The sequence below is a fragment of the Phlebotomus argentipes genome, unplaced genomic scaffold (genome assembly GCF_947086385.1).
Source record: "Phlebotomus argentipes unplaced genomic scaffold, Phlebotomus argentipes genome assembly contig_15, whole genome shotgun sequence".
In the NCBI taxonomy this organism is placed as follows: Eukaryota; Metazoa; Arthropoda; class Insecta; order Diptera; family Psychodidae; genus Phlebotomus; species Phlebotomus argentipes.
Window position 1 is genome coordinate 17,975,266 of NW_026776181.1, and position 17,015 is coordinate 17,992,280.

A 17,015-nucleotide genomic window follows, 5' to 3' on the forward strand; every position below is an offset into this window, starting at 1 on the left:
GAACTTTTCAATCTCTGGAGGAATGCTTGGAAACATTCTCACCCGACAAAGAAATCATCCATTTACGTTTTTCCCTCCTGCGCTCAATGGAATACAATCTAATCCACTTTGCATCCCATATCAATTATTCATCGTATCGACTTTAAAGATTCAACCTGCAATTCCACCAACGTATTTCGGCATCGTGGCAAAATTCCGGTGAATTCACATGAATTCCGTGAATTGCAATCAATTATTATAAAATGAATTAATTCTGCACCGAAAAAATGCATCAGCAAAATTTGACCCACTTTCTCATGTTTCTTTCTCATTAGACATTAATCAAGAGCCACACTATGAACGCGATTGTGATTAATATTAAACGATGAGTTGATGAAATGAGGTTTTGCTGTTTTTTACTCAATAAATCAATCAATTGTGTCCTTTTGTCTGGTTCAATAATCACTTATTCATGACAATTTTCTGGGAAGCCGAGCAGAATAATTGTTATCTCTATATTTGCGGAAAGCGTCTAAAAATAAACATTTTCAGCTACAAGTTGTTTGTTTTGTGGAAAAATTCGGAGAAATTTATAAATATTGTAAAGCTCTGGACAAAACACTCCGCAATCCAGCAAATCTATGCACTCGATCCTAATCCTTTTTGCGAATACCCGCGCTGTCCTGCCGTAAAACTTCATCCAAAGCAAGGGGAAGACAATATATTCGGAAGTGGTAAAATATTTACAATATTTTCCAATTTATTCTGTCTAGAAAAATCAATTTCATTGCTTTTCTAGGTTATGTGATTGATTTAAAATCAATTTTAGTGTTTAAATATCCCTCAAAATCATCAAAACTGCGAATATTTCTCTTTTTCTTTCTTATTTTACTGAAATTGGTTAAATTTCAGAAGTAAAAAACTGCTTTAAAGTCAAACATAACCTCAAAAATAACATTTTAAACTGGAAAAGTAATTTTTTTTTATTATCTAGTAGAAATATTGGTTTATTCCCTAAGTTTAAAAGGATTTAAATTCGTCCAAGAAGATTTTAAAATTGCTTTTCATAACTTCACAATGAGGTTAGAATTTTTCTAGGTATTTTTTGAAGACAAAACTAAGAAAACAAGACAGAAATTGTTCATGAACAAATCGTGAGACACCAAAATCAGTTCATACAATCTAAAATCTAAGCATTTGAAGAAATTAAACCTCTTGAGACGGAAAAGCCCGGATTAGATTGTGTTCAGTTAGAAATGAGTCTTAAAAGCGATAGAAAATGTCTTTAAAGACGTTCAAAAGTGTCTCAAAGGTATTGAAGATTCTTCACCGAAACTGTGGTGTACAGATTAAGGGCACATTGTCTCCCCCTTGATCGAAAGCTCTCCATGCCGATGTCTGTTAATCTCGCTTCGATATTCATCAATTTTGCCGGAGCTTAAATGACTAATGACCAAATGGAGAATACTTCACATCTCATTGAAGCTCCAATCTTCGGGGCTCTTCTGCCGCCCGATTGGAAGGATGCTGATGAAGCTGCTTGACTTTCTCGTATGTTTTCTGCTTCGTCACTATTTCCCCTCTTCATATGCTCTTTGATCCAACATCGTCCGGCCTTTACGACCGGCTCGCATATATTGAGCATTAATCCGGGCATTTCTTGCTGAGGTGACTCGAGCGCCACAATAGCCGGCATAATTTGAGGCAATTGCTGAATGCCAAGTGGCTATTAAAATGGTGGAGGTTTTGGGGGTTCGATTTGATTTTGATCGCACAGCGTGGGCGAGACAAGGTGTCTCACTTCCGTCGTCAATTAGTTGATTGCCTTTGGAGAGAATGTCCATTGTAATTAGCAAGAGTGCAAATTACGTGTGATATATCAACCCCTAAAATAATGCTTTCCGCCTCTTTGAGGAGTTTCTCTGGTTTCTCTCTCTGAGTCTTATCTTTTGATCCTGAATGAAAGGGAGAAATAGGCTCGGGGAATTTTTGGTGTGCTATTTTTGCCCGCAAAAGAGGAAGTAATTTTATTCCTCTTCTTTATACATTTCACTTTGTTCCATTTATCCACACCATTTTTGGTGCCTTTTTTTCCACCCATTTCACCTTTTCATATTCATTAAGGACACGGATGAATGTTGAGTGATTCAAATTGAAAATGTTTCTTCGCAGATTAGATATAATTGGATTATGCCTTGAGCCTAAAAGGCGTGTTGCTCGCGCGCGAATGGGAGAGGAAGGGGAAAAACAATTTCATTTGCCATGAGAGACGATGAATGGCCACGGAAAAATTGCAAAATTCCTTGACGATCCGTAATGGAAATGGCCAAGGGATGGAGATTCCCAATTGGCCATCCATATTTCAGGCGTGTGCCTTCAATAGAAATAAAATTCCAAACAAATATTTATTTTATTTCCACTTTCGAGGCGAAGCGCATGAAGAAAAGAATTGAAATATGATAAGTTGGGTGAGAATGATTTGGCATCTTCTTTTACGAGATGCTCTCTCTTGTGCCCTTTCTCAAGAGGGTGTAAAAATTCACCACGAGAATATTCCATATATATTCTTGAGTGTGTGCCTGTGTGAGAAATCAGACAGATGATTTCGCAGCTTTCGCCAATGGCAAAAGCTCTCCTTCGGAACAATGCAGCTGGATAACCCATTAGGGTAATTAGATTATGTACAAAGTCCATTAGATGTAAGCGAAGGCAGCCCGGAATAAGAGTTGACAACTTTAAGTCCACTCCAACGCCAGTCCACATTTATCGGCCAGCATTGAAATTAACTCGCTTTAATGCAGAGAGAGAGAGAGGCAAAATTCACTCTCACACTCTTAGCATAATTGGCTGGCATTATTTGGTTCTGAACTTAATTAACCATTTGAATATATCATGAGCCATATGCAAGGCTGTCCCTGTAAAACTCTCCCCCCAGCAACATATGGTGAGCTTTTCTGGCAGCTCTGCAGAAAAACCGCACTCAATTTTCAGATCAATTTATTGCACTATTAAAAAAATACCCCCAGAAAAACTTCCAAAAATTCCACCAACGAAGCAAAATGTATAAAAAGAAATTTAATGCAGATGTTTAAAGTGAATATTTGCTTCATTTTTGGCAAAATATATGGAATCTCGTAGAAACAATGCAAGAATTTATCAAATGAAACCAAGAAATCAACTTTTATGCTGAGATTGAATCAACGGGGAAATAATATGCCTTAAATTTGTACACCATTTTCAAACCCTTCTGAATGTCTTAAAATGCATTTTCTATCACTTTTTAAACTCATTTCTAACTTATCACAACAATTTCTGTCTTGTTTTCTTAGTTTTGTCTGCGGAAAATGTCTAGAAAAATTCTAAACAAATTGTGAGGTTATGAAAAACGGTTTTAAAACCTTCTTGGACGAATTTAAATCCTTTCTAACCTGAAAATGAGTCAATTTAGAGAATAATTCAATGTTTCTACTGGATAATAAAGTACAAACCGCCAAAATTACTCTTTTATAGGCTAAAATGACATTTTTGAGGTTATGTTTGACTTTAAAGCTGTTTTTCACTTCTGAAATTTAACCAATTTGACGTTTCTCGAGCCCAAATGCTCAAAGTGTCAAGAAAAAGTGAAATATTCTCAGTTCAAACCCAATTTTGATGATTTTGAGGGTTTTCTTTTAACAGAATTGGTTTTAAATCAAACACATAACCTAGAAAAACCATAAAATTGTTTTTTTTTTGAGCAAAATAAATTAGAAAATGCCTCAATTTGTTGAAACAGAAGCTTTTGCAACGAATATTTTACCACTTTTAATTCCCAACACTTCCATAAAATCTGTACACCACTTCCTACTATAATATCTGCCCCTTGTATTAAATAAATAAAATTGAAGAGAGCACAATGACAGCATATCTGACAAATGTTTGCCAACAAGACGCAAGAAATTGAGGAAAAGTTGTTTTCCATGCATATAAATTATGGCAAAATGATAAGAAGAGCGAAAGAAAGCTACAAATCAAATCAAATAATAATAATAGAGCCAGGAATAATTTGCCAATTGAGCACTGACAATGTCTTATCACTTTGCTGGATGTTTTTCTTGTGAAATTTCCCAGGTTGAAATCGAAAATGCTATCGAGCTTTTCGCTTCATTGCATTCCATTTCGCTTCCGCCCGTCGAAGGCGGAAAGGCTTCGAGTGATGGCGAGCTTAGAATTCTCAATGGATAAACTATCGTCTCACGTTCTCTTCCCCCATCTTCCATCCCCCATTTTCTTGAAACTTTAATTGTAAATACACACACACGCTTTGTTCAAACTTTTTTGCACATCCCAAGCAAAAGCGCTTACTTCTTATGCGCCAAAGATGCCCAAAAGGAGTGAAGGAAGAGGAAAGAAGAAAAAAAAACGCAAAAGACATTCTGGGGCGAAGAAAACATTTATATGAGAGTGCGGAGATAAAAGCAATCTTGCACGTTGCTTAAGTCCGGGTGAATTCGGGGGGGGGGAGAAAGTGCGCGCGGAGGGTGGAAAATAAAAGAGAAAATTGCCGTGATTTCGGGTCCTCGAGGAGCAACAATATTCACCTCTCTTTCTATCTCTCGCTTCACGAGCATTTCATGTGTGCTTAGAGCAATATTTGCGGCACGATTTTGCACTTGAAGCCATAAAATATGTAGTATAATGGCACTTGTTAGGCCAATTTGTTTTATTTAATAAAATACAAGGTGCGAAAGCTCACAAATTTATCACGAACCTTCAGCACTTGCTCAAAGTGAAAAGCTTCTGGTCGAGCTCTGAGGGTGATTTTCCACACCCTCAAGGCGTGCAGAAGAAGACCAAAATCATGCACAAACTCCTCCAGCCAGAATTTGTCCTTCTTTTTTTTTTGCTTTAGACACTTTGGCAAAGAAGTGCAAAATTTCTTCACTGTGAGGCGAAAAGTCACTCTAAACGTGTGGCAATTAATCGAGTTTTCTCGTGAACTTCCAACATATAATGTTGACCGTCGTTCGGGATCGACAAATAGAATTTGTTGACTTGCCAAAGGTGGGCGATGGCGTGTTGGGAAGCCGGTCACGTGTTGGAAAAGCACTGACCAAATAAGTAAATACTTACGCACGTGTTTGGAATAATCAACTTTGCAGGTCCGTGTGAAGGATGTACAAATTATGTTCCCTCGGAAAGAGAGAGAGACTTTAAAGCGCGAAATGGAATTAATAACATTCACCAGTTGAGATTTCGCTCAACTTGTTGATCAACATTTAATCTCCGTTTTTTTTCTTTTAGTGGACGCAAGACGGAGATTCCCAAATTTTCACTTTTCACATGAATTATTGCTCGCGCTGAAGTGCTTCCAAAAGCTTCAAATGCTTCAAATATTGAAAAGCTCTCACTGAGATGTGGCGAAATTATTATGACAGAGTGAAACTGAATTCTAAGAGAAGGAATTCAAGTTAGAAATCACTGATTCATATGCTTTTCAGCTTTCTTGGAGAGAAATTGTATGACTTTAAAAATCAAAAACGATCACAAAACAAGCTTATTTAGTTGAATTTAGCAAGAATAATTCGTATTTTGAGATATTTTTTGTGAATTTTCTACTCTTTTGTGTATCCAAAACCACCAAAAACCATAAAAAATCGACTATTCATACTTTACACGTCTTACAAGACTTCTTATGCAGTTACAAAAGCTCTTTATATGTTCTTTTACTAAAAAAACTGAGATTTCTTTTTTATGATCTTCAGGATCTTCCTAAAATGTGTTAAGATTTTGAATGCAATTTTATTAATATTTGTCATATCTTTAAATATTTTTTTTTAATTTGAAAACTTTAGAGAAAAGTTCATGTAAAGTATGAAAAGTCGATTTTTTAGAACTTCTTTAGATAAAATATGCTCGAAGATTATTAAGAATTGACTGAAAAGCAATATTTCAGTCATCAATTCGTATAAATACCAATAAAATCAATTGGAACATTCACAAAATAATGATTACAGATCAATTTTAGCACTTTAATGAACGATTAGAAGGAGTTTTGAGATAAATTTGACAAATTTCGCAGTGATTCTTCAGCCCATTCTTCCATTTAACCAGTTTTTCTTTAAATTATGGCCTCCAATATAGTGTTTATCTTGATAAGACACTCTTTTTGCAGCTCCTTGACTGATAATAAAAGAATCTTTAGTGAAAATTTATTACAAAATGCAAGGAAAAATGAAATTTTTCTTGCACATTGTAAAATAAACGCACAATAATCAAAATCTTCCCAAAAGCCACATCAGAATCCTCCTTTTCTGCGAATTTAAGACGAAATACACGAGAGTTTTAATGGTGCATGTTATGCTTCTACGTTTTTCAGCATGAATAGATAATAAAAGTGCTCCAAACTGATCCAGATTCATAATTCAATTGCTTACCTCGTCTTTTTCACACTATTCGACTGTCGAAATGCGAGTTGAAATGCTTTGAAACACTTTGAATAGCAAAGCTTCGCATGCAAATGCAGAAAGTTCACCAAAAATCATTTCTTCCTTTTGATTGTCATTTTCAAAAATTACCTGAAAAATTCATTCTTCGATTTTGCAAACGAGAAGAACTTTTGCAAATCTTTCATCTGCTCATTTTCATCACATTTGACAGCGTGGAAATAGATTTAGAACTGATAAATTTAGACTTACTCAAAGTTCTCTTTCTTGACTTGTATAAAATGGGTGGAAAAGGGTGAAAAGCTTCCCAGTCAAACAACCCACTTTGAGGGACATTTCAATGCTGTGTGCTAATTAGGAGACATTTCATTAAAATTGTGTTCCTTTCAATTATCTCACCTGCGCGTCAGCGTCACTCTCTGGTGTTCTTCTGTGCGAAGCATCGTGAATCCTGATGGATTTCCCATGGAATTTTGCATGTTGTGACGCTTTTTTCCACCCTCAAAACTCTCCCCCCAGTCTTTTTGGCACTTTCAACACTCACCTTTTTCCGTGTCGAAACAACATAAACAGTCACAGAGAGAGAGAGAGAGAAAATGCTGCAAAGTTCCTCTTCGCTGCTATGCTAACGATTTCTCTGGGTTCGTAATATTGGCAAGAACGTGATTGCAATTTATTATTTACGAAGCGTTGACTTTCTGGTCCATGTGCGGCAGCTGAAGAGTCACAACACATTTGCTTACACAGGAGAACTTCACCTTTTCTAAACATTCCCGGCTTCGAGAATGTGAGGAGAGAATTTAAAGAAGAAAAAACTGGAGGTTTTATGTTAAACCCTGAACATTTTTATTTGCCTTCCTTTTAATCCTTCATCCCAACCGTTAAATTCTGCCTTAACAACAGGTGAGTTTCTTCATTAAATCGCTTTGGTTAATAGAATTTTCTTTTCACAAAATAATTCATCTCTCATTATATTGTTTTCTATTAAAACTTTTGTAGATTTTTTTAGTGGTTTTGTTACTCTTTGGTTATTCTACAAAATAAACACATTTTACTGACGGAATTTCACTATTTTCTTGTCTCTCTTCTCTTCTTCTTTTTTCACCTGAAAATCAATCGAAATTGCAAGACAAAAAGGAACTCTTTTTAGTTAGTTTTCTCAGGACAATATTGCTCTGCATCGACTTTCTCGTATTATTCTCTTCATCAAAATGATTTTCCACACAAACTAATATTACTAATAAGAATCAATTATTATGTTATTAATAAATTTACAAAGATTCATCTCGTTGAAAAATCCACTAACACTACTTTTAGTGAAGATGAAATCTATAAAAAAATTTCCTCAATTGCGCAATTGAAATGGAAGAAAGTGAAGAAAAAATGCACATAATTCAATAAACATCTTAAAAAATTCCATTTTGCACAAAACTTTCCTATAAAAATGCTTCTTTGAACAATTTCTCTCTGTCAACTTACAGTGTTTCTTTTGTAATTCCATGAGTATTGTCAATCTTCAAATGTTTTTCCTTTTAAGTCTCTCTTCCTTTCATCAAAGACGCGCCGCTCCTCAAAAAACCGTTGTTCTGAGAATTAAATTCGCTCATTTTCCTCTTTCTCTTCTCTCTTTGCTGTCATACAAATATATATATAGAGTGAAAAAGGGTAATAAAAGTTAGTAAGAAAGGAGAGGAAAGAAGAAAAAAGTGTGGAAACACTCCAAAATGCACGGCAAAACATCAGTTATTCGCCACTTGGTCCAGCCGAAGTGTGTCGCTTCCGTACGGCCAGACCATCTCCTCCCCGCCAAATTTGTGGACATGTGCCATATTTTTGTACTTGTACAGCATGGGATTATCGATGTATGACTCGCATTTGTAGCACCACACGGACAAATCGCTGAAGCTCAGCGTGAGCGGATGCCCGGCGTCCAGATGATGGAACAGCATGTGCTCGCCCACATAGCGACCGCACAGCGTCCGGAAGCAGTGCAGGCAAATCCAATTCTCATCCGGACTCGCGCACTCCTCGCACGGGCCGCGAGTGTTGATTTCTAAGTGGCCAGAGAGAGACAGAAAGACAGGTGAGAACAGACATTCACTCCACTGACATCAATACGCGTCGTTGCAACATTACAAATTTCATTATTTCATTTCGTAAAAGCTACCAAATTGGTGTTGCAACTTTACATTTTCATAGCTTATATTAGAGGCCGCCCGGTGGCGCTAGTGTACAGTACGAATGAAATACGAACGAGAAGGCGTTGCAAGACAAACTTGAGAGTTTATTTAATACAAATTTCAGCTGTCAAAACGTAAATTAATTGTGAATATACTTTTGAGTAGCCGAAAAGGGCGAAATTTCCTCTTTGAGGGTGTTTTTCTGGCCATTTTCCTCCACGTAGAAACAAGGAAATATTCTTCAGTGGAAGTGAAGCGCATTTTCCAGAGTTTTCGACGATCGAGGGATGTTTTCAACGCGAAGAATAAGTTAAACAGAGCAAAATAGTGAATTTCAGCGACTGTTCTTGACATTCAGCGTGTTTTTGATGGAATTCTCGAAGGATTCTGCTGATCAGAATGCCCAGGAAGATATCTTTGTTGTGACATTTCGCACATTTTCGTGCGTGTCACGACGTGTACGCATGAGGAAACCAATGAGTTTTCTCGAAAACGGTTGAAGGTAGTTAGGAAACACATAACCTCAATCTGAAGCATTGAAATTTGCACAAATATCCATTAAAATCCCTTCAATATGTGTTAATCTACACAAAATCACCATAATTGTCAATTTCCTTGGTTTTCCCAAATAAATTCCCCACATTAGTAAATAATATGAATGACAGCTTATTTAATATGTTAGGAAAGCAAAGTTGCAACGACTTTCTCAATTAATCTTAATAAACTCACCTTTTGGCATTCGCGAATCCTCCAGCTCTGCTAAATGCGGGCAATTCTTCAGCGGCACCACGGCGAACATCTCTTCATTGGCCAACGCGGCGGCATTCTCAGCCAGATAGTCACTGAGTGACTGATTTGCCTCGCCGGACGTCGTCTGGCCACGCGACGTGGACGGACCGGGCTGCGGATCGCCGGCCTTCTTCTTGGTCCGCTCATTTGTACTGTCACTATCACAGGGCTCGTCCGCAATCGCCATTCCCTGCATCATTTCGCTGAGCCCGCCGGCGGCGGCGGCGTCGTCGCCGGCCACGAAGTCAGGCAGCTTCTTGCAGAACTTCAGACACCGCCAGTACTTCCTCTGCACCGACATCACACTCCGCAGCGTCTCCACACAGCTCGCGCTCAGGTCGCGACCGCAACAATCGAGGGGCGGCAGAGGATCCCCGAGGAGCGCCTGAAACGATGCCACATCAATTACCCTCGATGGAGTGCAAAGCGAGCAGAGAACGAGAGGCAATAAATTGGCGTCGCACTATCGTTTTCCCCTATTCACAAGTCCAGAGTTGCAAAGTGTCTTAGATTAACGAATGCTGGGCAAATTATGTTAGAAAAAATTGACCAAATTCAGTTGATTTCGTCATATGAATCTAAGAAAAAGTAGATTAAAAACCGTTTGATATAAAAAATACCAATTTTTTCTAGCTTAAAACTAAGAATAATTACTTTTTAATGCATTTTCACGTCAAAGTCTGACTTTCTTTGTGACGAAAAACACTGACTTTTGATCTTATTTAGCACAAGAACAATTTGATATGATTAATTTATATCAGTCAAACTCATTTTTCACCCTTTTTATGTCCTAATAAGTCTTGAAATTATGCTAAAAAATCGTATTCATAGTTCAAAAATTTGTGGCGGGAAAAAGACACAATCCAGTGAGCACTAAATGTTAAGATCTCCAGAGTTGAGATTTAAAAAGCTAATTAATTGGCTTTCTTTTGCTAAGATCTTCGCCATTCGGTTGATGCACTAGCGATCGTAGTGGCGACTAGTCAAAAGTACTGATGCGTACTTAAATGCATAAATGTCGCATTATGTAAAACCTCTCCATTTCATTTCTATATACTTCGTGATAACAATATTCAAATGAATTGTATAAATAACGCCATGCAAATAACCTCAAAATTGAGAGATTTACAGGCTCTGGATGTTGGACTTCCTGTTTTCCTGCTAAGTTCTTAGCAGATGAAAGCTAAAAAATTTAGCAAAATATTTCAGAAAATAGCTAAGAAAATTGGCTATTTGAAACTAAAAAATAGCTGAATATTTTGCTTCAAATTCCTGAGTTTTTAGCACTTTTCAGCTAATCTATTTGCACAAAAGAGGAGGTAAAGTGTTCAACTCTCACCTTGGAGCACATGGTCATTGCGTAGGAGATGGAATTGACGTTGTATCCACCCTCGAGGCAGATGATAAGCCGCCCATTCGCCAGGGCGGACAGCCAGTGTGTGAAGTGTCCATAAGCCTCGGGGGAGACTTTGCAGCCACCCAGCGGATCGCCCACGGCGGCATCGAATCCCGCCGACACCAGCACCAGTTCCGGATTGAATTCATACGCTATCGGCATCACGATACTGTGAAATGCCGCCGTGTACTCGACATCGCCCATGCCCTTCCTGTTCCACGGGATGTTCACATTGAATCCCTCGCCGGCTCCACTGCCCACCTCACTGTAATCACCATCTGGGCTCTTGGGAAAGAAGTTGCCGTGATCGAAGCGATGCAGAGAAATGTACAAAACATCGCGTCGTGTCTCGAAGATGTGCTGAATCCCATTGCCATGATGAACATCCCAATCGACAATCAGGACGCGTCGCAAGCCGTGATTCCGGACAGCATATTCTGCCGCCACGGCGACATTGTTGAAGATACAGAAGCCATGCGGCAGATCAGATTCCGCATGATGTCCAGGCGGTCGCACGACACAAATGCCACTCTGGCAATTCCCATTCAACACCTCATCCACCGTCTGGAGCACACATCCGGCCGCCACAGTGGCGCACTCCCATGTGGAGCTGTGGAAGTACACGGAATTGTATCTGTCGCCAAAAGCCTCCAAATCCCGCCGCTGAACAGCTTCTTGCATCAACTTCACATGCTCCGGCGCGTGCACGAGACACAAATCCTCCTCAGTTGCACGCCTGGTCGTCACTCTGTGCATCCTGTCGGCCGTGCCGAACTCCTGAAAGCGCTCCCAGATCTTCGTGATCCTCTCCGGACACTCCGGATGCTCCTCAAAGTCATTCCTGTGCTGCGTCATGGCGTTGTCATACGCCAAACACACTCTCTTCGGCGCCACTGTTAACCTCGTCGACATCTCCAGACGCTGCAAACGCTCATCGATCTTCCTCAGACTCTCCTCACTCTGCACAGGATAGCAATTGCGCGTCTCGAAGCGCTCAGGACGCTCTGTGCTGCCCTTAAACACCGACACCACCTGATGAAGCTCCCTGGGCGGATTAATATTGTTCACCTCCTCCAATCCGTACGTCCGGTGCACCTGAAAACACCTCCAGAATGGCCTGTGCACGGAAATACAGTTGAGAATGCTCTCCTGGACACTCTCACACGGCGCTGTCAGCGGCTGGAGGTTCGGACACGGATCACCGAGGAGTGTCTTGAGCGTGAGCGCCGCTCCTTCGGCCAGAGAACGCAAACAATAGCCGCCCTCCAGAATCACCGCCACTTTGCCCGCCGCCAGAGACATCAGCGGCGACAGGAGATGCGCATAGCCAGCCGGCGTGATCTCCATTTCGCCCTGTTGACCACAAACACACACACAAATCGTAAAATACAGAGAGGAAATCAATAAACAACAATTCCTTCTCTAATTTCACAGACAAATTGCCACAGAATTCAGTGATGAAAATGCAAAATTAATTCATAGAGAAATTGAAAGGTTTGCAATTAACCCAAATTGTCCATTCAAGCATTAATGAAGGAGTGAAAACTAGACTAATTGAAATGAACAGCGCACCGATAAACTTGTTGGCCAGTGTGTCAAATGTATTGGCAATAAAATGCGGAAAATGTCCGTATTATTGTCGTAAATTATTATTAATTGCTATTTAATCACACACAAAACACTGGAATGTAATAAATTTCTCACAAAATTATAATTATTAGTCAAATAAGTCAACCTGATAAAGTCCAAAATTACAAAATATTCAACTGCAATTCTGACTATAAATTTTGTCATTGATAGCAAAAATTCAAATTAATTGCCAAACACATCAATAATACGTGAACAAGAGGCAAATCACAAGACGGATTTTCGAGGAAACTTATAATGTTCTCTAGCCAAACAATCAATTATTTGAGTAAAATAATCAAAAAAATGTATATTTTCCCAAGTTAAATTGGAAAATAATCAAATTATCAATATAATAATAAAAAAAAATAATATTTTCCCAAATAAAATTGAAAAATAATCAAAAAATGATTATTTTCCCAAGTTAAATTGGAAAATAATCAAATTTTGCATAAAATAATTTAAAAAAAAGATTATTTTTCAAAGTAAAATTGCAAAATAATCAAAAAATGTATATTTTCCCAAATAAAATTACAAAATAATCAAATTTTGCATAAAATAATAAAAAAAAAATAATATTTTCCCAAATAAAATTGAAAAATAATCAAAAAATGATTATTTTCCCAAATAAAATTACAAAATAATCAAATTTTGCATAAAATAATTTAAAAAAAGATTATTTTTCAAAGTAAAATTGCAAAATAATCAAAATACTCAAATTTTGTATTTGAATAATAAATAAAAAGATTATTTTCAGTAAATGAATCAAAATATTACGAATATTCACAATTATTCAATTTTATTCAAATTTTGATTAAATATTTAGAAAATAATCATAAAATAATCTGAATTTTGTATGAAATCATGCAATTGATTGAATAATCACAAAGTTAATGGTCTCAACTTGCGACTGATTGGCCCCTTGTATTCTAAAGACCTTAATTCATTTGATATTTACCCTCTTTGGATAGTTTAAGGCTAAATAAACAGAAGTTGCAGGTGAGAAAAGGTGTGAAGCAACAGACAATAATTACCATGGCAAACAATAATATGTATAAAGCAGGAAACTGTGCACAATATTGGTTATCACATGCATTTGTATCTACAATCTCTAGCTACCTTTTCGTCACCCAAAGCGGAGTCAAAGCCCGCTGAGACTATTACCAAATTGGGTGCAAACTACAAGAAAGAAGGGGGAGAAAAGGGTGCGTGAGTGCATGCTCTTAAAAGTCAAACAATCACCTCTGGACATCCAAGGGCGGCGTCGTATCCGGCGGAGATTATCACGAGTTGCGGTTGAAACTGAGACGTTTTTTTTTATCACACATCATCATGAGAAATTTTCGAGGAATGGAAAGAAATAAGAATGTTAAGAGGCAAATAATTGTGACGATCACGATTTACTTGCGAATGTCAATTACGAATTTAACCAGGAAATTTAATCAAAGACTGTATAAATTATCTCCAATTCTTCTTATAGATTTACACTTATTTCATTGCAAGGGGGAGAAAATAAGCCTTAAATTTGTACGTTACTTCGAAACACTTCCAAATTTGCCCGACTCTTTTAATTCTTGAAATTTGTAGTCAATTTTCACGCTAATCACCAAATTATAATGAATTTCTTAAGTTTTTATTCATCTTTTCTGACCATAACCTCAAAATATCATCAAGAAATCTTTAAAAACTCAACTTAGAATGAGTTTGGAAGCTTTCTAGATAACAAAATCACCTCAAAATTGCTTATTCAGAGTCAAAATCGCCCAGAAAGTATTCTAAATAAACATTTTCCATGTTTTAAATGATATTTTGGAGGTTATGTTTGATTTTAGCACAATTTACAGTGTTTCTTGGCATCAAAGGCTCAGAAAAGCAATGTTTATCGCATGAAAATGCTTAATTCTGCCAATAATTAGCAATCTTAGCGACTTTAGTACAAGAATTGATGTGCTAGAATGCGAAATATTCACTAATCTCTCCTTAATTCATTACATAACCTAGAAAAAGATCATTATGATTGTTTATGCGCGAAAATCAATAGTGCTCCAAAGAATGAGGATAATTTGTCACTAACAGAATCATTTGGGAAAGGAAGATTGTAAGTTTTTCAACACTTTCACTTCCTATAATACTTCTGACTGTATTATCTCCCCCTTGGTGTATTGAATTAATATAATTCACGTCTTCACTGTCATTTTGAGTCAATCATCGATCACATTTGGTGATTTACCACTCAAGATTCCCCCAAGATTTCAAAGCTTCTCACCTCAATCGCCATGGGCAGCAGGATTTGCTGGAAGATGGCCAGGTAGTCGGCGTCCGTCATGCCGGTCTGGTTGAGCGGCAGATTCACGTTGAATCCTCTGCCGGCGCCGGCGCCCACGCAGTCAAAGTCCGACTCGCGCAGATTCGGCCAGAACTGGCCGTGCTCGAAGCGATGGACGGAGAAGTAGAGCACGCGCGGATCGTCGTAGAACATGCGCTGCGTGCCCTGGCCATGATGGATGTCCCAGTCGACGATCAGCACGCGCTCGGCGGCGCCGCTCGCCAGCACTTCGGCGGCCGCGATTGCCACGTTGTTGAAGAAGCAGTAGCCGTTGAACTCCGCCTTCATTGCATGATGTCCGGGCGGCCGGATGATCGCCATGCCGTTCTGCACTCTGCCCTGTGCCACGGCGTCCACCAGCGCCACCGTGCTGCCCACGCTCAGCAGCGACAGCTCGAACGTCGTCTGCAAGAGGAAGAAGCAAATTCTAGAGACTCTTTAGTCTTGAGAAAAGGTCATTTTGACCGCCCAAATTGTGTCAATCGACCAATTTTGTACTCAAAAGTCATTTTTTACTTTGAAAGATTAATCTTTTTTGCATTGAATTCGATTTTACGAGTTAATTTCTTGCTTTTCGAGAGAATTCTTTCCAATTTTGTCTACATTTTATGGTCTAAACGCTCTTACATAGAAAGAAAGGCAAAGAAACTAACAAAAAGTAATTTTAGAGCATCTTTTCAGCATCAGAAAGACAAGAAAAAGAGTTTATCAGTTCATTTCCCGGGAAATAAGCTGAAATTTCTTAATTTTCCACACACAATTTGTCCGAGTGCATGTTTCACTGATGTTTCATGCATGTTTCACTCTTACAAAAACACCTCAAAATTCAACAAAGAAGCTTTTTCCTTATCACTTAATTTGCCTCTCAAGCGGTCTCAAGAGAAATTAACACAGTTACGACACAGTATCACCTCATTCGCGTGATAAGAGATAATAAATTATGTTGTTTTGCTGACGGAGAGGCGAAAAACTCACCGGATGAATGTAAATCGCATCGAAGCGAGAGCTTAAATCCTCAAGAGATTGTTCATCACGCACACCACTGGTCCTCTTCAGCGTCTCGAAGTGTTCGTCGGTGTGTTTCAGGAGGATTTGCTCCTTCGTCGCCACTTTGGGCTCGATTGTCTGGCATCTGTCCAGGAGTTTCAGCTCTTGGCACCTGAAAAGAGGCGGGATTTTAGAAGAAAACACAGGTTAAAGAGTAGCTAGAGCTTCAGCGGTGGATTCTTCCCACCTGTCCAGGACGCGCGTGAGTCTCGCCGGGCATTCTGGGTAGTTTTCGTCCCAGAGGCAGAGATGTTGCGCCATTTGGCGATCGTAAACCAATCCTGTCGCGCCGCGAATCATCTTCGTCGCCTCCATGGCAGTTTGATAGGGATCCCTGAGTGTCTGCACGTCGCTCGACCTCTTCTCGCCACTGGAGATCTTCTGTCTGGCGCGCTTCTTTGCCTCCAGCAGCGCTGAACTCTGCGGTCTTCGGCCGCTCGCCATCGCTCGCGTCTGAATCTTCGCCTTCTGCGCGGCGCGTCTCGTGACTGCGGGTGAGCTCTGGAGTGGGAGAGAGAAGAATAGCCAATGCGATAAGCAATCTCAGGCTAGATAACAGAGAAAACTCACCATGTTCTTCCCTGATCTCTCTCCGGACGATCGCAGTTGACTCTGAAGCGCTGCCGCGAAGCACTGAAGAAAACAGAGAGATTGTCAGACCTTCTGAGAGACATTCACAATGCATTAGAGTAATTGGCCATGGGCGCTTTTCCCTAATTTACTGGCAAATTGAGTGCTCAGCCAGAGAAATTAGCGAACGGAACCGTGAAAGCAGGTGTAATCATAAAATTGGCTGCAAAGCAACGCTTTTCCACGGAAATCTCACCACTTAACCATCTCCAAACCCCACACAGAGACTCCCTAGACAGCAGCAGCCTCAGGAAAGCCTCAAACTACCAACAATCCTCAATAAACAGCCCACAATCCTGCCCTGCAACCCTCAATACTAACCCTGTAACGCAAGTACGCGTGTTGCGAGCACAGTTATTCCTTCTGCGACACACAGCACACCACTAATGGCAGCTCCATGTACTTTTGCGGAAACAAGAGGCTCTAGTGCGTTGGAGGAATCATGAAGAAACAATCACACCCACTGGATTTTGCAATATTTCACCTCGTGAGACACAAAAACAAACACAACAAGGCAAAAAATCCACCAATTTGACAGATCGACTGAAGGAAATCACCGCTCGCAGCGCCTCAGGTGGCAACTAGCTGTGTTGGCGCCGAAAAATTGCATTCAAATG

The 17,015-nt window shown here is 39.2% G+C and overlaps 1 protein-coding gene across 2 annotated transcripts; it reads right to left on the minus strand.

Annotated features, from left to right (window-relative positions):
* Positions 1-7,226: 7,226 nt before the first annotated feature.
* On the minus strand, positions 7,227-17,015 carry LOC132261892 (histone deacetylase 6). 2 transcript variants are annotated; one of them, XM_059760922.1, is made up of 9 exons: positions 16,720-17,015; positions 16,339-16,401; positions 15,956-16,269; positions 15,697-15,880; positions 14,662-15,126; positions 13,515-13,574; positions 10,713-12,122; positions 9,314-9,758; positions 7,227-8,457 (listed from the first exon to the last, which is right to left on the minus strand). In XM_059760922.1, exons 2-9 carry the CDS (start codon positions 16,339-16,341, stop codon positions 8,144-8,146), a joined length of 3,195 nt encoding a protein of 1,064 aa, XP_059616905.1. In that variant the 5' UTR covers positions 16,342-16,401; positions 16,720-17,015; the 3' UTR covers positions 7,227-8,143. The 2 variants fall into 2 exon arrangements, with proteins under 2 accessions (XP_059616905.1, XP_059616904.1); XM_059760921.1 differs by lacking the exon at positions 13,515-13,574 and adding an exon at positions 13,638-13,697.

Bases quoted from the DNA above. Each gene is read 5' to 3' on its own strand.
- LOC132261892 (XM_059760922.1), bottom strand. The intron at 15,127-15,696 runs GTGAGTTTTTCG...TTCCTCTTGCAG, and splicing joins ATGCGATTTACATTCATCCG to ACGACGTTCGAGCTGTCGCT. The intron at 9,759-10,712 runs GTGAGAGTTGAA...GCATCGTTTCAG, and splicing joins CAATGACCATGTGCTCCAAG to GCGCTCCTCGGGGATCCTCT.